Source organism: Acinonyx jubatus, chromosome D3 (assembly GCF_027475565.1).
Source record: "Acinonyx jubatus isolate Ajub_Pintada_27869175 chromosome D3, VMU_Ajub_asm_v1.0, whole genome shotgun sequence".
NCBI lineage: Eukaryota > Metazoa > Chordata > Mammalia > Carnivora > Felidae > Acinonyx > Acinonyx jubatus.
Window position 1 is genome coordinate 5993726 of NC_069392.1, and position 24289 is coordinate 6018014.

A 24289-nucleotide genomic window follows, 5' to 3' on the forward strand; every position below is an offset into this window, starting at 1 on the left:
AATGGACAAGTTCACACTCACCTTTCTTATTATTTACTTGAGAGAGAGAGGGAGAGAGAGAGAAAATCTTAAGCAGGCTTCATGCTCAGCATGGAGCCCAATGAGGGGCTCGATCCCACAATGGTGGGATCGTGACCTGAGCCAAAATCAAGAGTCAGACACTCAACCGACCGAGCCATCCAGGCATCCGACACACTCACCTTTTCTGATAGTCACCATTCTTAATGTTTCTTTTCTGTGTTTTTCCACTGACCGCTACCGACCACCCCCCACCGCATGATATAGGAACCAGTACACCCAGGATGAAGCAACATGCGAGAATCTGTGCCTACACTAAGGACAAGGTCCCGGTAGGTCCCAGAGTTGGGGCTCACGGACACACGTTCATCTGTGCAGTAAAGGATTAGTCCTCCCCAAAGAAAGGTTTGGCCCTTTGTCTCCAGATTCTAGGAGTTGACCTCTAAGCCCCTGGAATGTCCTGAGAACAGTGACCTTGGGCCACATGGTATCAGCTTGACTTCTAGAGGGGCTGGAGACTAACGTCGGCCATCGGGGTGATCAGCCATCGCTACATGACCAGTCCCCAACTGAATCCCTAGACACCAAGGCTCTGAGGAGCTTCCCTGGGTGACAATACTTCATGCATGCTGCCACGTGTCACCGCTGTAAGAAATAATGCCATCTGCACAACCACACCGTGAGAGGAAGCTGAAGCTTCGCGCCTGGTCTCGCCCGGACCCTGTCCTAAGCCTTCCTACTGCCGATTTTAATCTGCGTCCTCTTGCTATAATAAACCACAACTGTGACTGTAATGGTTTTTCTGAGTTCTGGGAATCCTTTTAGCAAATTATTAAACCTGACGGGGGTTTCAGGCGCCACCTGAACCTGCAACAGCCCAATCCCAAAAGGCGGCAAGCCAGTCACGTTCCAATCTGAAACTCATTTATGGGGTTTAAACAACAATGCCCCTCACTATCGGCATTAATTTCCTGGGGCTGCCCTAACAAATTACCACCAAGTAGGGGGCTTAAAACAACAGAAGTGTATTCGTTCACAGAACCTAGGGCTGGAAGTCTGAAATCGAGCTGTTGGAGGGGGGAGGGGGCACAGGTCAACCCGGTACAGTGTCTCTGATCACCCTAATCCTGCTCAGCGAGAAACCCACAGGCAGCTGATAACCACAAGGTCCAGGAGGCCAGTCACCTGAGTAAGGGTCAGGTAAATTCGGTCTGTGAGCGGCGTAATGACCAGCCTCCCATTCAAACCCATGTACTCGTATCCGTAGCCGAAGGTGCCGGTGCACTGGCGGATGTTCAGCTCATCCGGCCCCCGGTCCCAGTAAAACCGCAGCTGACTTTCCCATTCAAACTCCCGGGCGTCGAGGATGCTGGAAGGGGACAAGCGGGAGACGCGGTCAGAGAGGCGGCGAGACGAAGCGCAGGGCCGGACACACTGTGAGACACCGGCGCCCCAGAAGGGCCTCACCTGCTTCTTATGAAGGAGTCGACTATATCTCTGGCGTGGACGTCGATGATGAGGACCGTGTTGTATTTCTTCCTGTCGTTCCTGCTTAAGGACATGGTGATCCGAGTGACCAGCTCATCGATCTGCTCGTGCATCTTCTTGCCATAGTCCTTCATGGCCTGCTTCTCTCCTTTCTGCACTTTGCGGAAGACATCCTCCACTTCCCATGTCCACCACACCTGGCTGGCGGCCAGCACCACCATCCCCTGGTACAGGAGCATCCAGTCGACTCTAAAGGGGAAACGGCGCACCTGCTTGAGGGACTGGTACCAGACAACAGCCCCTGGAAGAATTTAGTTCTTTGATGCAGAATGGGGAAAGGCAAAGGAAGGGCTCTAGGCAAGCAAATGGCAAGAAGTCTTCCGGATAGACAGGAAAAGCCCGAGCCGACCACATGCGCACGTGAGACCGTGACAGCTGACCGTGTAGGGAGCTGCTAGATCGCTTTGAAAAGACGCCTTAATAGACCTTTCAGAATGACTTAATGTTATGGGAACATTATGAGAATGTTTACATTTTGGGGACGCCTGGGTGGCTCAGTCAGTGAAGCGTCTGACTTCAGCTCAGGTCATGATCTCAGAGTTCATGCGTTTGAGCCCCGCCTCAGGCTCTGTGCTGACAGCTCAGAGCCTGGAGCCTGCTTCGGATTCTGTGTCTCTGTCTCTCTCTCTGCCTCTCCCCTGCTCATTCTCTGTCTCTCTCTCTCTCTCTCTCCCTCAAAAATAAACGTTAAAAATTAAAAAAAAAAAAAAAAAAAAAGTAACAGACCCAGAGCTATAAGTTCCAATCCAGGAAAAGTGACCGTGAATTACCACGTCATTATCCTGATGACATACAATTAATGGCAAAATAAATTTAAAAGTGTATTTAAAACAAAAAAAAGATCAGGCTTTACCACCTTGCTTTAAAGTTGTATGGCACCTCGAAAACCTAAATAGTCTCTATAATTATGACCCCTACACACTAGATAAAGGTGATGGGGAACCTAGGAAGCTGGAAATCAGGAGAGGTAGAAGCAAGCTGAGCAGAAAAAATAACGTGACTCAGGGCACAGCTAAGGTGACCATGATGGCGTCTGGCAAATACCAGGACAGGGGCGCTTTCTGGGGCTGTGTATCCCTGGGCCTGTCTTCTCAGTGAAGCCAAAACACGTCTGCTCAAATAAACCAATGTACTCATTTCAACTACTCACCCTTGTCGTTAGAAACAACAGTGCCCGAGCAGAGGGGGTTTGGGGAGGAAAGGAGTAATACAGACACATCGGGTTCCCTTCCCTGTCTCCCACCAACCACACGCTGTGACACACAGCAGCACCCTGGCAACGTGGCAGTTATGATGTCGAGAAAACTAACGCTGGTGTAAAATTCTTCTGATCTGGGGGCATTAAGGAGACTGCAGAATGCTCCGTGATCACCTCTCCTGGGGGCCGGTGATTTCTGTCTCGTTCAGTTTTGTATGAGCATCTGGCACAGTGATCAGCTCAGAGCAGGAATCCGATTAAATAGTAGTTCAATTAATGAACATGGCTGATAACGTACAGGAGCTGCCTCCTACCAGTTCACGAGAGTTTACCGCCAAATACTCGGGAATTTTGCAGGCTGATGTTCAAACCACTTATCTTATTCCACTAGCTTTGAAATCAGCCATGGTGGGAGTATCTACACCATGTAAATTGACAAACTCTCTAAATCAAAGGTTTTTTGTTTGTTTGCTTCAGAAAACCAGCTTGATGACCAGCACACTACCGAAGATATCTACGTATACTTGATGGACATAAAGACATAAACCAATTTTTATACCACCTAAAAAATAGGATCATAATGATCCAACTGTAAGGCTATTCTCTGCTCATTTAACTAGATGTTTTTCAGTGTCTAAAATCAAAGGGACAGCACTCCTAAAATAATAATGGAGATTTTATGTCTGCCATCAAGGCCCTGCCAAATATATTCCTGGGAGCCCCGCCTAAATCTAATGGCACAAGTCATCCAAAGATGTCGTATGTACCACGCATTAAAGCCAGCCCTTTGCTCGATGAGAAGCAGGCGTGGCTCAGCTTGGTGCCCGGAAGCTTCTCAGGCCAGAAAAATCAAGGCGTGATTGACATCGGTTAAATATCTTAGAAACGACTTTACACGGATGAACCCTACTGAACACCCGGTTTCTGTTGGGTCACCAGGCCAGTGGTTCTCACGCCTGAGCGTGCTCAGAATCCCTGGGGAGGAGCTTATAAGATACACAGATGGCCCCGTGGGGCTGAGGTGGAGTCTGTCCCAGGAATTTGCATTTGTCACAAGCTCCCAGGGGCCCTGCTACTGTCGGTCCAATGCTACCGCACTTTGAGAAGTCCTGAATTAGGCGATCCTTGAAAGACAGACAAGGCGCGGGCTAACTTAGCTATTCCAAGAAAAGAAAACTTCATTTGGAATGTCACTCAATCTACCCCAAGCCTTTAATATTAATCCATTATGACTGCTAATATAATAAAGTGACACACGTTCACATTTACGACCCTACCTGCTTCTGTCTTCACAGTATCTAAAAATAGCCTCTTTGGTAATTAGCCGGTTGGTCCTCCGCATTTCGTTCAAAACTGCTGTCATCCAGTCCTCCACGCGCCCCTCGGCCCGTATGATCTTCCGGAACTCCATGACTTCGCCCTCTGCTGAGATCATGGCAGACGCCAGCTTTTCTCCACCGTCCCCGTCATTAAACCTCAGCAGTGCTATGTTGTCATACATCTGCAACACAGGGGAGAGTCCACTCTGCGATCCGTGTGCTGGACGGTGGAGCCCAAGAATGGCCCGCAGCCAGCCCCCCACCACGCACGGGAGCCCCCGGGACGCCAGCACCAAATAGGCGTCCGCTCGCCCAGCTGCTCATTCCAGCAGCACGCTTTGGGTGCGCGCGTCTATCCCGCACTGTGCAAAGGTCTGTTTGGGGCTAAAAAGGAAAGAAAGGAAAAGAAGACACACTCCCTCCCACACACGAGATTCTAGAGTACATGCGGGTACAGAGAGGTATCTGGACAGAAGAGGCCCGGTGACAAAATGGCCCAGGGCTGAGGAGTCAGAGACGTGCCTGAATCCCTCCCCCACGGCCCAGCTGGGTGACTTTGGACAAGTTGCTTCTCTCTCAGCCAGGAAGAGACGTAATCATGGCACTTACAAGATGAGGTCAGAAGGGTCACCTCAAACACCGTGCAAGATATGCCTCCAGCACATTCAACACTGGCCATTTGTTGCCTGTCAGCACTGTTCTTGATCCAGAATGATACTCGGGGGGAAGATGAGTCTTTTAGGACCCAGGGTATAAGACTAGGCACTCCGTGTGTCAGAGAGGAGAAGGAAAAGGCAACAGGCTTTAAACAATAAAGCCAGAGGGTCTGCAAAAGGGGCCACTGGTAAATGAAGTACTACGATATACACTTTTCTAAAACAGTAAAATATCTTTTTTTGAAAGTGGTAACAAAATATAAACCTCTTCCGGGATGCCCGGGGGGCGGGGGGGGGGGGGGGCTCAGTCGATTAAGCCTCCAACTCTTGATTTCAGCTCAGGTCGTGATCTCATGGTTCGTGGGATCAAGCCCTGCATCTGGCTCTGATCTAGGCTGGAGCCTGCTTGAGATCCTCTCTCTCCCTCTCTGCCCCTCCCCCGCTTGTTCTCTCTCTCTCTCTCTCTCTCAAAAATAAACAAACATTATATACATATATATGGGCACCAGATAGCTCAGTCGGTTAAGCATCTGACTTCGGCTCAGGTCATGATCTCATGGTCCGTGAGTTCAAGCCCCGTGTCGGGTTCTGTGCTGACAGCTGGGAGCCTGGAGCCTACTTCGGATTCTGTGCCTCCTTCTCTCTCTGCCCCTCCCCCACTCATGCGCACTCTCTCTCTCTCTCTCTCTCTCAAAAATAAAGATTAAAATTTTTTTAATAAAAAAATTACACACACACACACACACACACACACACACATCTCCCCTTTAAGAAAAAAAGACAAAAATCAAAGACACAAATTTTGGTTTAGGAAGGAAATCCGCATTAACTAAAGGGAAAGTATGGAGTTATGTACTTGATCCCAAACGCTTTGTTTATCTGGAATAAAGGAATTATTCCACCACACTGATTCAAAGCCACAAATGATTCTGCCCCCAGGGGACACTGGGCAACATCAGGAGACATTTTTGGTTGTCATAACCGGAGAGCGATGCTCCTGGCGTCTGGTGGGTAGAGGCCAGGGATGCTGCCGAGCGTCCCACAGCATACAGGACAGCCCCCAATTCCCGACACACACACGCACACACACAGAGCAAAGAATTCTCTGGCCCATTGACCAACACTGCCACAGCTGGGAAGCCCTACCCGAGGGCTGATACTAAATATACAGCTTTGACCAGCTGATCAAGATTCGTTCTGGCCATGCTCTGGCCATCTATCACCAGAGACAGTTTTATCTGTTGCATTTCCTGCCAGTCGGTATTGTTCACAGATACACATGCGTTCGTGTACAAGTATGAAAACAGGGGCTGGAACGAATCACTGGGAAGTCATGACAGTGGCTGCCTCTTGAAGGGGGAGTAAGGATTGTGATGGGGGCAAAGAGGATGGCCACTTTCTCTCTACAGCTTTGTCTCACAAAGAGGGTGCAGAGAAGCAAATATGACTCACTGGTAACAAGTTAGTTACCAGTCAATTCTGGGTGGTGGATAAGGTCATGTCGGCCGACATTATGAGACGGTCACCGAGTGCTTTACACATACGAACTCATTTCATCTTAAGAACGACTCCACTGAAGCAGGTAACTATTGGGTTTTCCCCATTTGCAGACAGGAAACTGATGCCCAGAGGGGTTCAGTAACTTGCCAAAAGTCACACAGCAAATCTGTGTAGACCTGGGATTTGAACCCAGGCAATCTGAGTCCAGAGTCCACATGCCGAAGCACTGTCCTGTACCACCTCTCTGCTTATTATATTAGCCTTTGTGCATTGCTATATTCTTTTTAGTTTCTCCAAAAAAAAGAAAAGTGTTTTGGGGCTATAGAAAAAGAGCAACAAACAACAGTGGGATTTTTTTGTAATTTCAGGCTATAGTGGATTTCATCAGATTTATGTTTCAGATGAAAGCCCAGCACCATTTGTCTTTTTTTAATTTTTTTAAACTATTTTCTAAATTTATTTGCGAGATTGAGAGTGAGCGGGGGAGGGATAGAAACAGAGAGAGAGAGAGAGAGAGAGAGAGAGAGAGAGAGAGAATCACAAGCGGAGTCCACACTCAGCACAGAGCCTGATGTGGGGCTCGAGCCCACAAACCATGAAATCATGACCTGAGCCGAGACCAAGAGCCGGTTGCTTAACGGACTGAGCGCCCGCCCCCCGCGCCCGCAGCAGGTTCGGGGATCTGGGACGGAGCAAACCGCAGCTGCCGAGCTTCCGCGGCGGCTTCCGGCGGGGCGGCGCACCTTGATCATGTGCTCCTGGACGCACAGCGGGTCGCTGCTCCCGAGGATGCTGAGCAGCTCATCGTCAGAAATGAAGAAGAACCTCGGGAAAGCGTTTCTCTTGGAGTCCAGGTAGTCGTTTAAGCTCTTCTGGCACTTCTCCAGGCCCTCGCTGATGTTCTGCAGGTCGCCCAGCCGGTTCTGGGCCTCGCAGCATCTCTTGATCACGGGGTCCTTTAAGGTCTCGCCCATGATCTGCACGAGGGCGAGAGGGGAGCCGTCGGGCCGGGCAAGCGGGATCGCCGCTCGGCGCCGGCTCGGCAGACGACAGAACCAACAGACACCCGGACCGCAGCCCTCCGGGGGCCAACGCGGCAGAAACGTCGCACGTTTAAATAAGCATCCCCCGAGCACCTCCCAGCGAACTACGTGCCGTTTACTTATTTCCGGTGCTCATTTTGTCCACCTTCCCACTAGAAGGCCAGCGGTCTGGGGTAGAGATTTTTAAGCTCTTTTGCTCACGGACAGGCCCCACGTGCCAGCACCAGCGCCTGCGCACAGAAGAGCCTCCGGGAACGTGGGCTGGATGGATGAAAGCGGCACGTCTGCTCTGGGCAGTGCGTATGTTCCGGAATGTTCACTAGCACCTTTCAGAATGGCAAAGGGGGGAGGGGGAAGGGAACTATCCTAAACGTCCAGGAATAGGAACTTAGGTCAGTCACTGGCTGTAAGTGATCATTTAGATGTTCACCTATTGACAGATATGTCAAAGATGTTTAAAAAAAATTTTAAATGATCACATGGGTAAGAATGATGTTATTTTGTGGAATATTTATAATATTTATGTATGTGTTAACATAGGAATAAACAAATTCTGGAAAGATACTTGTTAAACTGTCAACATGGTAATCTTGGGTATGAGATTGTAGATATTTTTTGCCTTTTTTTCTTTTACTTTTTTTTATAGTATCTAAATCCTTCTATAATAAATAGGTATCCATTGTGTGATTTTTTCTTAAGTTTAAAAAAAAGCTTATGCAAATGAATAAGAAAATGTTATAAACTCTAATGGATAAAGGAGACCCAAATGTGAACCAGCCCCTCCTAACTGGAGAGCACTGCAGACCGCTGAGCAGCAAAGCCCCGAGGCTCTGGGTTAAAACCCCCACCCCTAATTACTAGGGGCAGTGATGACGGACACAACCCTTTCCTGGAAGGACTCTGCAATGAGCAATACGCCTTCATGGGCAATTTACCTTCCAACAACCCCTCGTAAGATATTCATCCTAAACGTGCAAAAGGCACGAGGCACAAGCCTACGAATTATTTATGAATGCAATGAATTCCCCTTTGAATAAGATGTCTCGTTACTAGACGACAATCATCTAATGTCAAGCCACTCAATGGAACGGTATATAAAGGCATTCAAATCCCTTCTCAGTTTCATCATATGAAGTGCATTTCTTATAACATCAAAAGAAAATTATGAGAAAATTATATAAAATGCCGTTATCGTCGTGTTTTTAAATTCATGTACACAGGGGGAAAAAAAAGCATATGGCATACTGCAGTGGTCATGTCAATGTGACGGAACTCTGGAAGATACATTTTTTTCTACCTTTCCGGATTTTCCAGGCTTTTTAAGTGTTACTTTTATAATGAAAAATAAATATAAAAAAGTTCCAGTGCCATATGCCAGTGGCTTGATACCCAAGAGAAATTTTTACTGAATGGATTAAGGTCATATATAATGATTTAAGAAATTCAGAAGCTACTTAATAGACAAAACACTACATGCAGAAACATAACTAAAAGTATCTCTCATCCGTGTCCTTTCATGACTAAAATAGAAGCCAGTCACTTGCCCTTTTAAATACTCTGTCGATGTTGTCAAACTTCTTCGCCTCATCTGGAAGTTGCGACCTGATGTCTCCACCGATAAAAATGCTTTCAAGATACATCCATTTCCTCTGAACCAGCATCCAAATCTGGAAATGCACAACGTCAACGTCAGCAATGGGTACCTCGAGGTACATATGGCAAAATCCCACCCTAACGTGGGACAGATCCACATCGACTCAGGTCAAAAGTGTTCCCAGGCAAGGTGGCAGAGCGAGTGCATACCCTCCTTTCCAAATACACAAGAATGATGCAGAAAGTGGAGCTATGTATTTTAAGGTACACGGCCACACTCAAAAGCAAAAGAAAAGTCTTCAGCAGCCCAAGACAGGGAGGAAGCTTCTACTTGTGAGCAGGGGTTGGAGAGCCTCATTAAGGAGAGGAATAAAGGGCAGATCATAAAGAAGCCCGCGCAAAAACTGAGCCAAACGCTATGTGACCCACGACTGCACCCACAAGGCATAGACCCAACAGAACCGAAAACGGGGACTCAAAAAATAGTTGTACATGAATGCTCACGGCAGAACTCTGCTCATCAGCCAAGAGGTAGAAATAACCCAATGGCTGCCAGCGGAAGAACGAACACCCAAAATGTGGTCTCTCCACACAGTGGACTTATGAGTCAGCCATAAAAAGAATGAGGCACTGATATCCGCTACAATGTGCATGAACCTTGAAAACAGGACACTATGGAGCCCCTGGGTGGCTCAGTCCATTAAGCGTCTGACTCTTGGTTTGGGCTCAGATCATGAACTTGCAGTTTGTGAGTTCAAGCCCTGTACTGGGCTCCATCTGATGGCACAGAGCCTGCTTGGCATTCTCTCTCTCCCTCTCTCTCTGCCCCGCCCCTGCTCACTCACTCTGTCTCTCCCTCAAAATTAATAAACTTTAAAAAAATTAAAAAAGAAAATAGGATGCTAAGTGAAAGAAGCCAGACACAGAAGGCCACACGTTACGTGATTCCATTTGTGTGAAACAGATTAATTCACACAGGAAACAGATCAGTGGTGGCCAGGGGCTAGAGGGACAGAGAAACGTAAGTGACTGCTTCTAATGGGTATGAGATTTTCTTCTGAGATGATGAAAATGTTCTGGAACTAGTCAGGGGTATGGTTGCACAACATTGTGAATGTACTAAATGCCATGAAATTGTGCACTTTAAAGTGATTAATTTCATGTTATGTAAATTTCACTTCCATTTTTTAAAAAACATTTAATAAAGGAAAAAAAACAGTACTATGTCCTACCTAATGAAAAGCCATAGATTAAAAAATAAAAAAGCAAGCAAAGGAAGGAAGCACATGTGTGAGAGGGGTGAGGGCCTGGACCACACCCCCTAGCCAGTCCCATGGAACAGGCACTTGCCCGTAGTCTGGGGAGGGGGAAAGAGACAGCCATGCAAAAATGGTGAGATGAGGGGCGCCCGGTGGCTCAGCCGGTTAAGCATCCAACGTCAGCTCGGGTCATGAGCTCACAATTTGTGGGTTCCGGCCCTGTGTCAGGCTCTGTGCTGACAGCTCGGAGCCTGGAACCTGCTTTGGATTCTGTGTCTCCCTCTCTCTCTGCCCCTCCCCTGCTCGTGCTCTGTGTCTTTCTCTCTCTCTCTCTCTCAAAAATAAACAAACATTTAAAAAAATGGTGAGATGAACCTGGGTTGCTCACAGAGGTCTGAACTAGTATCTCCCACAAAAGAAGAAAGCCCCAAGCCACCTTGTCCAGTGCCAACCTGGAGAAACTGCAAAAACACGTGACAAAGTGAGGCAAGCACAGGTAAAAACCTGTTATGTGAGATGAACTTTAAAAATAAATAAATCACAAAGAGAAAAACCCACTACCATGAAAGATGGTCACGTACACACACAAAAAAGAGGAAAATCCTGGCTTGAGAAAAGAATAAATATGGAGAAATCTGAAAAGGGCTTTAAATATGTTTGAATTCTTCAGTGTGATAAAGGAGGTAAAAGTATATCCTGGCAACAAGAACAGGACAGAATCAAACAAGAAAAGGGACAAATGAGTGGGTTCAAGCCCCTCGTCAGGCTCTGCATGACAGCTCAGAGTCTGCTTAGGATTCTCTGTCTCCCTCTCTCTCTGCCCCCTCCCCCACTTGTACTTCTCCATCTCTCTCAAAAACAAAATAAACTTTATAAAAAAAAAAAAAGAATAGGGACATATGAAAAAGAAGAATTGTGGAAGTTAAAAATGCATTTGTTGAAATAAAAACCCAGATGGACTCCTGTAATCGTGCCCACACACACCCCAGAATACATCAACCCAGAAAAAGTATGTCAGAGAGTCATCAGTGTCTGAGCAGAAAATCTTCTCATACAAAAGCGCTTTCCTGGTTTTCTCTCACCTCAATGACTTCCCCTATTAGAGAAAGTGTTTTTTCCCATTTGTGAACAGTTTGCAGAAAAGGCCCCACAAATCTGCTTCCTGAGATGCTTTGGAGATTGACCATGTTGTCGTCAAGGCACTGGATGATTTCATCCACCGATCCCAAGATGTAGCCTCGCTCCTGTGTGCCTTTGTAATACTTGACCACGGTGAACTTCATGCTTTCCCACGTGTCCAAGATTTCCTTCACAGCCTGGTCAGGAATATGAAAAGAGTGGTTCGGGCACATACGTTGGAAAAACAGAACTCCAAACCCCACAGCAACTTCCTGAGCTTGCCTTTGGTCAACTGCTCAAGCCAGAGTCTGTGTCAGTTTCCCAGGTAAGTGGAGAGCCTGTCACGGTGACCCTGGTCATTACTTACCAAGCACTTGCATATGTGATCACCTTCGGTGCTCAAAGCACCCTAGTGAAGTAAGGGCTATTACCCATGTTTTAGAGCGATGGGAACTGGGTGCTCAAAGAGCAGCTCAGCCAGTTCACTTGGCTCTAGAACCAGGGTCTAAGTCTCCTAGTCTGCCTCTTGCATACCTGGGAGGTCCTGCTCCTGTGTTTACTGTTAAGCAAGAAAATCAAATTACAGAGTAATATGCCTATTTATGATTATATTTTCAAAAACCAGCTGCATCGCTATTTACATGTATGTGTGTACGATGTGTATGTGCACATGTATACGTGGTGTCATGTACCTATGTCTATGTGGTATGTGCATTTATGTACACGTGCATGCATGTGCATGTATGTATATGGGTATATACACTATGTGCAGGTACGTTGACAGGTTTGTGTGACTATTTGTATAGTGTGCACATGTGTGTATATGCATGTGGTTGCATGTGTCTCCCCTGCGTTTTTACATATACACTGAAATAATTATCTTCAGGCAGCAGAATTGTGATTTGTCAGTTTTGTACCATCAACATCCATTCTTTCTTTAATAAATACATTGGAGGTGAAATGATAATTTAGAACAACAAAAATTTAACCAAGGCAGAAGTCCTATTTCTTAGGCAAATAATTGTTTTCACTTTTTTTTTATTACTTTGTTATTTTTGAGAAAGAAAGAGTACTAGCAGGAGAGAGGGGCAGTGAGAGAGAATCCTAAGCAGGCTCCACACTCAGCATAGAGCTCGACTTGGGGCTCAATCTTAGGACTGTGAGATCATGACATGAGCTGAAATTAAGAGACAAGAGGTACCTGGATGGCTCAATCGGTTAGGCATCTGACGTCAGCTCAGGTCATGATCCCGCAGTTTGTGGGTTCAAGCCCTGTATCGGGCTCTGTGCTGATAGCTCAGAGCCTGGAGCCTGCTTCAGATTCTGTGTTTCCCTGTCTCTCTGGTCCTCTTCTGTTTGTGCTCGCTCTCTCTCACTGTCTCTCCAAAATAAATAAATGTGAGAGAGAGAGAGAGCCAGATGCTTAACTGACTGAGCCACCCAGACTCCTCTAGAGCAAATAATTCTTTATTACTCAAATACAAGTACTAGAACAAACACATTTTCTCTTGGCGTTAAAAAAAAAATTCTCTGAAACTAATAACATTGTATGTTAACTATACTGGAATTCAAATAAATTAAGATAAAAATAGTTTTCTTTTCTACGTTGTTTTATAACAGCCTTACTTTCTCAATGGCAATCTCCTTGATGGCAGCCGTTACGATCTCACTGAGAACATCTGTGTGTTTGTGAAGTTCCATGGCAAACATGTTCTCCAAGGTGAACGTCTCTGTCATTTCAAACGTTACGCCTGTTTTTTCCATAAGTTCTTTCCAATGCCTGAAAGCATCCGCATTAAAACCTTTGTGCTTCCTGGATTCAGTGATGGATTTCATTATTCCCACTTAAATCACAGGACAAACCCCATTTATTGAGGACATCATTGGAATTGCATCTCCAAAGTTTTCCAAAATCCCCCTGGCTTCCAGAATCGAACCCAGGAAACAACCTCTATCAAGAAACACTCTTGCATGGCTAGTCTTCCCAACCATCTAAGAAAATAGGCAGCTTTTAACTTTTTGGAACCTGCTTCCGTCACAGAGTCTATATATAGACTAGTGATCTTGACCTCTGTCGGCTCACTCAGCCTGTTTGAGACCCTGGTGAAAGCCGTGAGCTGCCGTGCATTTGGTCAGTTTTTATCTCACTCTTAGATCTGCGCCAGGCAGTGAGCTAGCCGTCAGAGGTGCCCGTGACAAAGGGCAAAGCTCCTGCCCACGGGAACGCTACCACGTCCTCGGGGACACGGCCAGCACACGCTAACACAAATCTGTGCATTAAATAATCACAAATTGCTTTGAGAGCTATGCGAAAAACCACCAAGTGATGGAGACAGTAAGAAGGGATCCCCTATAGGCAGGAGGATCTGTGCACGCGGAAGCATTGAGCACAAAGCGCTCCACCCGATCTGGTCTTCTTTTAAGGTTTGCATTTGGCCTGTGGATTTGCCTTTTTTTTTTTAATTTTTTTAATGTTTGTTTATTTCTGAGACGGAGGGAGAGCATGAGTCAGGGAGGGGCAGAGAGAGAGGGAGACACAGAATCCGAAGCAGGCTCCAGGCTCCGAGCTGTCAGCACAGAGCCCGACGCGGGGCTCGAACTCACGGATGGTGAGATCATGACCTGAGCCGAAGTCGGACGCTTAACCGATTGAGCCACCCAGGAGGCCCTAAATGTTTTTTATTTTTATAATTACTTTCTATTCATGGCAAAAGCTTTTGGTTTCCCATTTATAATGGTGGTGTAACTTTCTTCTTAGAACACACTCGAGTAAAAAAAAATAAGCTGATGGGAAACAAACAGAGTAGTGACAGTATACGTGATATTGGCGGAGATGGGACAAAAATGGTTAAGAAATGATCTAAGTCTAGGAAGTACTGGGTTGTGGCGTCAAAAGAACAGGGAACTTTAGCTAGAAGATACTTCTTCTATCTAGTTGGGAAAACTGAGGAATGCATAGATCAAAGGGAGCACCCAAGTGGCCCTGTAGAACAGTGACAAAGACGGGCTTAGAACCCATGTCGCCCCGGGCCTGAGGGCCACCTGCACCTGCTGAAGGGAGATCCACGGGTGTAGAGAGATGTCAGAGACACACCTGGCACCGAAGAGAGGCTTACTCACTGGCGTCATCACGAGGATTGGAAGGGAATTGTCTGGCATGGCTTTCTTGCTGAGCAGAATGACGCCATTAGATGCCATTCCGTGACTCTCTACCCACATGCTGGGAAACACGATGGAGGAAGAGAGGATCACGGCAGAGAAAACGTGACTCACAAAGCTCCTACTAATCCCTGTCCGCGTGGGGCCACGTCTGGACCATCACGGACAAATGAGGAGCGAATCTCCTCCATCGCACCCTCAGGACTGGTTATTCCGTTGAAAAACCAGCGACACCTGCTCTGTCCAGTATGGCAGCCACAAGTCACGTGTCGCTATTGAGCATCTGAGCTGTGGGGGGTCCAAACTGAAAGATTCTGTAGGCGTAAAATACATGCCAGGTTGCAACATATTTTTTGGAGAAGAGCATAAAATATCTTGTGAGTAATGTTTCATATTGACTACAGGTTGAAATGATAATGCTTTGTATATACTGGGCTAGTTAAAATATATTACTAAAATTATTTTTACCTGTTTTCTTCTACTTCTTTGGTGCAGCTGCTGGAAAAATTTTAAATGACATGTCTGGGTCACGTGTTTCTGCTGGATGGCGCTGATCTAGACCCCTTGCTATTTCTTCTAAACCGTTAGAATGAAGCATCCACGAATGCGAGTTTATATCTGGCAGTGTTTGTTTTAAAAAAATAAAATAAAATAGGAGAGGGGCACCTGGGTGGCTCAGTCTGTCGAGTGTCCATCCCTTGACTTCAGCTCGGGTCATGATCTCATGGTTCGTGGGTTTAAGAGCCACATCAGGCTCTGTCTGAGCTGACAGTGCAGAGCCTGCTTGGGATTCTCTCTCTCTCCCCCTCACTCTCTGCCTCTCCCACGCTGGCGTGCACGTGCACGTTCTAAATAAATAAATAAATGAATGAAATAAACTGTAAAAAAAGATTTAAAAAAACAAGTTTAAAAAATTAGAGAATCCTTACAGCTGATAATTGAATAGAAACTTCACATGGAAACAATACCATAAAACTCTTACCTGCATATTTCAGCGTTCTGCATTGCTGTTGAAACCTTGTACTTTGTCATCAGACCTAAGCAAGGATAGATTTTAAACTAAAACTCCTCCCCCCCCCCTTCCACAACGGCCAACAGGACAAAACAAACCTGTCTCTTAGCGCTTCGTGCTTCAAGTCAAGTAGTAAAGGAACTGAGTCTTTGAAATCCTTCATTTTCGCTTCCAAATGATAGGCCACGGATAGGTTTCGGACCTGCCGGGGGAGCCTTCTGAGGGACCTGAGAAAACTGTCAATTCCCTCCTGGAGGAACTGAACATTCAGGTTGATCCAGAGCGTCTGAGACCATTCTTCTTTTGCAACCTAGAAACGGACAAGAAATAGTCCCAGTAACAAAACTGCCTTTGACCGGAACAGCCGCTACTCAACACGTGGTCATGCTCCCTCCTTTTCAGATATCATCACCCATCTGGCCACAAAAACCTCAGACTCACAAAAGAATGGTTGGTTAAAGGCTCCAAAATACAAACAAAAGAATTCCAACTTTGTCAAGGCCCCGCCAAAATAATGCTGTCTCAAAGGATGTGTGGAATCCAAAAATATGTCTTCCTTTCCAAGGGAGGAAAATGAGAAGTATAAAATCAGAAACAGGCATCTCTGAAATCACGGAGCTGCTGACACCTTAAAGCCAGTATTTCACTCAGGTGTGATCATAACGTGCTTCTCTTTCCCAAAAAAAGCAGCTAAGGTTACAAAACGCTTATAATTTAGGTAATCCTTCCTGATTATCACACCCAAAAGATCTTCCATGATGTATTTTCCTGAGATTTAACAGAAGAAGTGCTGTCTTGCGTGAAATTTACCATCTCGAATCATTTGCATTTGCAACCGGTGACATCCAGGCTTGACGGATTTGCTTCGAGTCACAAAATAAATGTATTTCACAGAAAACCGTGTTAATTGATGAAATATACACGTGGTAATTTTTTTTGACTGAGGTATAAAGGACCTGAAGATGCATTTACTATTTTTCACCTCTTGGTCTTCTAAAAAGATCTTAAAAGCTCAAACAGCTTTCTGGATTATTTATTTAAGTTTATTTATTTATTGTGAGAGAGCGAGAGAACAAGCAGGGGAGGGGCAGAGAGAGAGAGGGAAAGAAAGAATCCCCAGCAGGCTCAGAGCTATCAGCACAGAGCCTGATGCGGGGCTTGAACTCACAAACTGTGAGATCACGACCTGAGCCAAGATCAAAGAGGTGGATGCTTAATTGACTGAGCCACCCAGGTGCCCCACTTTCTGAATTATTTTGAGATGACACCCACAAATGTATTACCTCTTTTTTGCAAAAATTCAGTAAGTGACAAATTAGAATGAAATCATAAGGAAACCAAAGTACTTCTTGGAGTTTCTACGCCTGAACCTACAGCCTGGCAATCATTACAAGGCCTTTTTCCCTCCACTCTTTCTCGTCCCTTCTTTCACCACGTACATTTGGAAAACCACAACTGTGGTTAAATCCGCTCCTCGACACTCAACGTTCCTCAGTGCTCAACACCTACACCAGGGCAGCCAACCATGATGGCTGAGGACACTCAGCCTCTCTCACTGTCTAAATCCAGGGCCCTAATGCGGCTTTCCCTTGGGGCCTATTCTTCCAGACCACCACCTCACCCCTGCCTTGTTAGCCTCAACCAGCCACCCCCCTGCCCTCATCTCTGCTGATGATCTTGCTGTGCACGTCCCCAGGGAAACCGACACAATCATAACCGAACGCTCAACATCTCCCACGAGAAGCATCTCTATGCACACGCTCTGCCTTCCCCGTATGACCACACCCGCCTCCTACCTGAGGCCACGTCCCAACCCCACCCTTTCCCACCAACTCATGGACACCAGACATCGTTCGAGGAAGTCTCCCTTCTGTCTCCTCTCACCCACGTTTCCTCCTTACTGGATGACTATGCAAACCCCCCCTCTAATTTCTCCCGTCTTAAAAAAAACTACCCTGACCCCACCTCCCTTCCACACACAGCTCCTCAGTTCTCTGCTTCCCTTTGCAACAAAACACATTGGAAAAGCTGTCCAGATCCGAGGTTTCTGACTCCTCTCTTCCCATTCTCTCTTCCTCAAGCTTTGTTGAGGATCGGCTGGTGTGCGGACACAGCTGGATGTGTCCAGGTGCACAATGTCGCAAACTCTGGCCTGTGTGCACACGCACGGGACCGTCACCACAGTCGAGATCGTGAACTCCTTTGTAGCTCTCGGAGGTCTCCTCCCGCCTCTCTGTAACCCCCCTCCCATCCCCGGACAAATGCTGCCCTGCTTTCTGCCGTGATAACTTCGTTGGCCCGTTCTAGAATTTTAGGTAAATGGAATCATCCAGGATGTACGATCTTATATCTCAGCAAGAAGATTTTGAGACCCGTCCATGTTGTCGCCCCGGTGCATCAGCAGTCCAATCCTTTCTGCTACTGAGTAGCATTCCACGCGATGGATGTACCAGTTTCTTTAGCCATCCACCAGGGGGGTATTGGGTTTTTCCTGGTCCTGGGCTATTGCAAATAAAGCTGCCGTGGACATTCATGTAAACGTCTTTGCGGGGACCCGTGCTTCCTTTTCTTGTGGGCAAATCCCTCGGACTCACTCTAATCAGACGTCCATGACCACCGCTCCATCGAGACGTTTCTTTCCAAGGTCACAGTGGTTTCCATGACGTGAGACGCGGTGGTCACTGCTAATCGCCCTCCCACTTGATCAGATGCACGGCAGGTTGACAGTCCCGCCCCCTGAAACGCTTTCGTCACTCGGCTTCTGAGACATCACACTTGTCAGTCTGTCCCCCTGTCCTACCTCCCAGGCCGCTCCCTGTCCTCCCTCCCTTTTCGGGCATCTTCCCGTGGTATGTGATGCTGGAGTGCTCCAGGTTCGGCCCCTCTTCTTCTCCGTGTATCCCACTCCCGGGTGTACGGGGGCTGAAGCTTGCCCCCCCCCCCCCCGCCACCTAGAATTCATGTCCCCCTGGGACCTCAGAATGTGATCGTATTTGGAAGTCAGGCCTTTGCAGATTTAAGATGAGGTCATGCTGGGGTAGGATGGGCCCCAAATCTGATGGCCGCGCCGGGGAAAAGACTGATTCAGAGTCCTGCTCAAAGGCCACCTCCCTGGGCCACCTCCTTCCCCCTCTGGGCCCCATGGCGCTCTGTCTACTGTATTCCTGTCACATATCAGAGCAGTATGGCGATTCACTCGTGGGTCAGTGTGATGGTTAATTTTATGTGTGAACTTGACTGGGCCACAGGTGCCCAGATATTTGGTTAAACATTATTCTGGACAATGTTTTCCAGGGTGTTTCTGGGTAAAATTAACATTTGAAACAGTGGCCTGAGTAAAGGTAATTTCCCTCCCCTCTGTGGGTGGGTCTCATCCAATCCACTGAAGGGCTAGAGAGAAAACTTGAGTGAGAGAGAATCCTCTCTCTCTCTGCCTGTCTTCCAGCTGGGACATCAGTCTTCTGCCTTCAAGCTCAGACCTGAGCTGGAGATACCCCATCAGCTGTCCTGGGTCTCCAGCCTGCTGACCCCAGACCTTGGGACTTCCGGTGTCCATTCCTATATAAGCCGATTCCTTATAATAAATCTGTTTGGTGCCCATTGGTTCTGTTTCTTGGAAGAACCCAGACTAACACAGTCAGCCTCTCCTGGGGGTTCAAGAAGGGCAGGAGTGGGATGAGGAGACGCACCTCCTTTCTGGACCCTACTCCCAACCAGCACAGCACTGGGCTGTATAGAACAGAGTGAAGAGACGGAGGGACTAATAAAGGAATGGTACGAACTCGCACCGGGAACATATGTTAAAGAGAGGCATCCAAATGTCATGCTATTTGCTACTTTTAATTTCTTAAATGGTTCACCCCACTCCTCAACCAAGCCCCAACCAGCAAAGACAATTTTCTTTCTTGTTATTGTGGAAAAATACACATAACGCAGCATGTACCATTTTAACCACTTTTAAATGTACGATTCGGCGGTATCGAGTGTATTCACCATGCTGTGCAGCCATCACCCCCATCTAGCTCCAGAACTTTCCCATCACCCCACACGGAGACCCCGGATCCATTGGCAGTTACTACTTCCCAAGAGCCAGAGTGAGAGCTTCCATGAAATCCGCCCCGGGCTCTTAATTACGGCGGCACCAAAACCCGCTTGGCCGAGTCAACTCTCACACTGCCTTCAGGGAGGCGGGGTCTGTGGGCAGACGCTCACCTTCAGCGCTTCGTAGAGGTCATAAATGGTCCTCAGGTTGTTCATCTCCTTCTGCACTTTGAGCAGCTCCGGGCACATTGTAATCGGAAGATCGAAAAGTTTCTCAGCGTCAGCCAACTCCTGGCGGGTCTTTTCCTGTCTCGTGAGCTCCTTTTCAAAAATGGCTAAAAGTTCTACTCCTGGCAAATAAGTAAATAAACAGAAGCCATCCAGGAAGACACATTTAGAATTACCACAGCTTTATCTCTCTTTCTAACGGAAACCAGACGGCCAGGTCCATATGCAAAACTCTCCAGTTAGAAAATTCGGTCTCCTGGGGCGCCTGGGTGGTTCCGTCGGTTGAGCGTCCGACTTCGGCTCAGGTCATGATCTCACAGTCCATGCATTTGCACCCCACATCGGGCTCTGTGCTGACGGCTCAGACCCTGGAGCCTGCTTGGGATTCTGTGTCTCCCTTTCTCTCCGCCCCTCGCCCACGCACGCTCTCTCCCTCTCTCTTTCTGTCTCTCTCTTTCTCAAAAATAAATAAACATTAAAAACAAATTTTTTTAAGAGAAAATTTTGCCTCCTTCACGTTATCCCTCTAAGTGGCTCAACTTGGGCTGCACATTAGATTCCCATGAGAGTTTTAAAAGTCTTGGCACTGGATCACACACACCCCCCCCCCCCCCAGAACAAGAGAATTAGACTATTTGGATCTGGATGCCAGGAGTCACCGGGTTTGTCAGGATCCTCAGGTGAACCCAGTGTACAGGCAAGGTTAAGAACCACTGCTCCATTCCATAGTCCCATAACATCCTTAAGCAAAACATACTCCACTACCTCAGGAAGCCCAGCGTGAATGTTCTTACCTTTATCAAGATCATCACCAATAGAACCAGGGCCTTCACGATAAAAACGCTTTGCAAATTCCTCTATCTGCTGTTTGTAGTTTAATATTTCACCTCGAGTAATCTGCAAAGGGCACGGTTGCATTAATTTATCCCGACGGGCATTTGTCCATATCTTTACTCAGAAAGTAAAAAATGTAAAAGGTACCTCTGTGAACGTTCTCTTTATGCCCCCAAGAGAATGATCCACATTCACGGACTCATTGAACAGATTTGACCACATGCTTTTAATATTGTCAACCAGTTCTTTCTCTGCATCAGGAGGCTGACAAAGAAACAGGACAAACAATAAATGGCCAGAAATTTGGAATTGAAATTCCGGTCAAAGCTACTACCTGGGGATTTCCACTTGTGACAACAGCAGACTCCGTCATTTGAATCCACAAAAAAACTACTTGAATTAGAAAGATTATATATTTGAGGCACCTGGGTGGCTCAGTCGGTTGAGCACCCGACTTCAGCTCAGGTCATGATCTCACGGTTCGTGAGTTCAAGCCCCGCGTCGGGCTCGCTGCTGTCAGCCTGTCAGCGCAGAGCCCGCTTCAGGTCCTCTGTCCACCTCTCTCTGCCCCTCCCTCGCTTGTGCTCTCCCAAAAATAAATATTTTTTAAAAGAAAGAAAAACTATATATTTATGATGAAAACAAAATCAGGATAAAATCATTTTTAAAAATAAGCAGGTAACACAGATAGAGAGATACCGTAGACAGATAAGCCCTTCATAAACTAGGACCCAGTTTCAGCTCAACTTAATCCCTAATTAAAATAAGGTTATCTTAGCTTGCTGATGCATCTAGCTGTGCTGTCTATCAGAAGCAAAAAGAAATCTCCCCTGATGAAATATAACATCTGGAGCCTCCAACTCTCTCTACAAATTTGTCATAGTACAATGTCCAGAACTCAATCAGAAATAACAGATAGGTAAGGATCAAAATGACTCGAAGGAAACCAAGAGATACACAGACAATATAAGCAGACCCTAATAGAGTTTCAAATAATTTTACTTAATGAAGGAAACAAAAGGGGCGCCTGGGTGGCTCAGTCGGTTAAGCGACCGACTTCGGCCCAGGTCATGATCTCACGGCTGGCGAGTTTGAGCCCCGCGTCAGGCTCTGTGCCAACAGCTCGGTCTGGAGCCCGCTTCGGATTCTGTGTCTCCCTCTCTCTCTGCCCCTCCCTCGCTCATGCCCTGTCTCTGTCTCAAAAATAAATAAAAACATTTAAAAACAATTTTTTAATAAAAAAGTAAACTAAAGGAAACAGACAAAATTGGGAACTTTTATTTTAACTCTAAAAGTGTACATTTTGCATACTGTGCAATCTTATGACGAGAGGATCTCTAGCTTTCAGGGTGACTGCTCAGTGAAGGTGTTCAGAGCAGTCAAGGAACATAAAGGCTGCAATACAAGTCTGATGCAAGTGCAGACTTACGACAGCTATTTGCTTCTTCTAGTTTGTTTCTCCAGCTGATTCTTTCGGCGTGAATGTGAGGCACAGTATGCAAAATTTTGTATACAGTTTCAGGGAGAGGCCAGGCCCCCTCAAACTCCTCCAGGGACTTCTAAAGTTCCTTTGAGCCACCCTGAACAACTGTAATAAAGGCAACTGAATTATTACCGCTACCCATCTCTTTTATCATCTTAATCCTCTCTGACTCTCCTCCCTCCCGCTTATTTTGTAAAAGCCCTTTATTAAAGGAAATTAACACCAGAAACAGGGGGAGGGAGGGGGAGAGTTGACATGATCTCCAAAGAAAAATACCGCCTGAGCCATACCAGATCAAGAAATAATCTGTTTTCATTATTCTGAATAACTGTGGGGTTGCTCTACATTTAAATTTTATTACTTAAAGTCATCGTTGAGAAGTATTTCTGAAAAGGGTCTTAGAATTCAACCCAACTGTAAGAATGCTTAAGAAAATCCACGGGGCGCCTGGGTGGCTCAGTCAGTTAAGCGTCTGACTTCGGCTCAGGTCATGATCTCACCACTTGTGGGTTCGGGCCCAGCGTCAGGCTCTCTGCTTTCAGCACGGAACCCGCTTCCAATCCTCTCTCTCTGCCCCTCTCATGCATGTTCTCTCTCTCTCTTTCTCTCTCTCTCTCTCTCTCAGATAAATACACATGAAAAAAATCCTTTTAAAGAAAGGAAACTGTTCACTCACAAAGAGGTTATACATTGCCATGGTGCGGTATCGCTCCTGGACATCCCTGTATCTCAGTTCCATGACCAAAGATTTACTTCTAATTTCTGCAATCGTTGCAAGGACAAACTTGAGGTCTTCAAGGGTACTGGGGCTCTTCTTCAGGTTTTTGGCCAGGCTCTGCAAAAGAGAGGTCAAAGGACACCAAATAGACCTAGAAAACACAGTCCCCAACGGAGACGCGATTTTCACGAGAAGTAGTGTAATTAAACCCAGCGATACCTCCATCTCTTCATGGAGGTGATAGAGTTCCTCCCTGGCGGACTCATTGAGAAGCTTTCCGAGCGAGGTCACCCAGGACCTGGCGTTTTCCTGCACCGCGTTCGCCAGAGGCCCCAGCTGCAGCCTGATGCAATGCTCGTCCTTAACTGAGGGGTGGCGCATGACTTCTTGGGCAATCTTGGAATAGAACTGCAACTTTTCATCATAGGACACACAAGGAGGTTTCGTGGAGGCGAACTTCCCCATCACGATGGCTTTGTCCAGCTTCCAGAGAGGTCGGTACCTCTTCCATTTCTGGAGGTACTTCATAAGACTGCTCAGAATCCTGTGGACGTTTTGGGGGATCACGACAGCTTGTTCAATTATCTGAGGGCTCAGGGAGATATCATCGTAAAAGCTTATTACAACGAGTTCTTCTTCCTCCCCCTTCTGAGGAGGGCATTCTATACAGCTGCCATTCATCCATCGGACAAAATGCTGGTGAAAGAAGGACCAGGGAAAAGGACAGCACTTCAGCATTTATTCTGCTTCCTATGCATAAAGTCACGTGACTTCGGGAGAACGTCTCGCCAGTAACAGAACCTCGTCCAAAGAAGCTGATTTTTGTTAAGGAAGTACATTTCTGACATTTTATGAAAGGACAGGTAAAAATTATTTTTTATTTGAAAGAAAGCATTTATGAACATAAAACAATGCAGGCTTCACCAGGAGCCTCAAATCCATCCAGTGAGGGGGGTGTTAAATTGGTATAAAATGTTGTGAATAATACCCAGAATGTTGGGTCGCCCAGGTGGCTCAGTCGGTTAACCGTCCGACTTAGTCTCAGGTCATGATCTCACGGTCCCCACATCGAGCCCCCCACGGTGAGTTCGAGCCCCACATCGGGCTCTGTGCTGACAGCTCGGTGCCTGAAGCCTGCTTCGGATTCTGTGTCTCCCTCTCTCTCTGCCCCTCCCCCGGTCGTGCTCTGTCTCTCTCTCAAAAATAAACAAACATTAAAAAAATTTTTTTAATGAAATAAAATTTAAAAATACCCAGAATGTTTCACAGAGAGTCCTTCCTATTTATTTACTCCTTGGAAATTGTTTGTTTCCCTCTTCAAAGACGCAGTTATATAAAGCTATAACGTAAGAGAATTTACATAACTGAGGTTTAATAAACAACTTTACTTGCACAGATTATAAAATATATGCAATTTATTAATTTCCAAGTACAGTTAAATTAACTTCCCTATCTATATCTATACTCATTTTTATGCTTTAAAAAATGCCTGAACCATATTTGACTTTCTGAACAAACCAACTAAGAAAATGTTAGTGTCTTGAGGGGATGTGACATCCCT

At 46.5% G+C, this 24289-nt stretch overlaps 1 protein-coding gene across 5 annotated transcripts in view; it reads right to left on the bottom strand.

Moving 5' to 3' along the window:
* Nucleotides 1-24289, bottom strand: part of DNAH10 (dynein axonemal heavy chain 10) — a 141517-nt gene that overhangs the window by 66525 nt on the left and 50703 nt on the right. For all 5 annotated transcript variants that reach the window (XR_008291630.1, XM_027044238.2, XM_053205976.1 and 2 more), the window contains 13 exons: nucleotides 22948-23424; nucleotides 22687-22845; nucleotides 20675-20791; nucleotides 20488-20590; nucleotides 19637-19815; nucleotides 15523-15734; nucleotides 12880-13033; nucleotides 11217-11450; nucleotides 8827-8949; nucleotides 6983-7216; nucleotides 4042-4265; nucleotides 1486-1755; nucleotides 1204-1387 (listed from right to left, as the gene is read on the bottom strand). Coding sequence is in view for 4 of the 5 variants with exons in the window: in XM_027044238.2 (XP_026900039.2) it covers nucleotides 1204-1387; nucleotides 1486-1755; nucleotides 4042-4265; nucleotides 6983-7216; nucleotides 8827-8949; nucleotides 11217-11450; nucleotides 12880-13033; nucleotides 15523-15734; nucleotides 19637-19815; nucleotides 20488-20590; nucleotides 20675-20791; nucleotides 22687-22845; nucleotides 22948-23424 (2670 nt within the window). In the remaining variant the exon portion in view is untranslated. The remainder of the gene's footprint in view (nucleotides 1-1203; nucleotides 1388-1485; nucleotides 1756-4041; nucleotides 4266-6982; nucleotides 7217-8826; nucleotides 8950-11216; nucleotides 11451-12879; nucleotides 13034-15522; nucleotides 15735-19636; nucleotides 19816-20487; nucleotides 20591-20674; nucleotides 20792-22686; nucleotides 22846-22947; nucleotides 23425-24289) is intronic.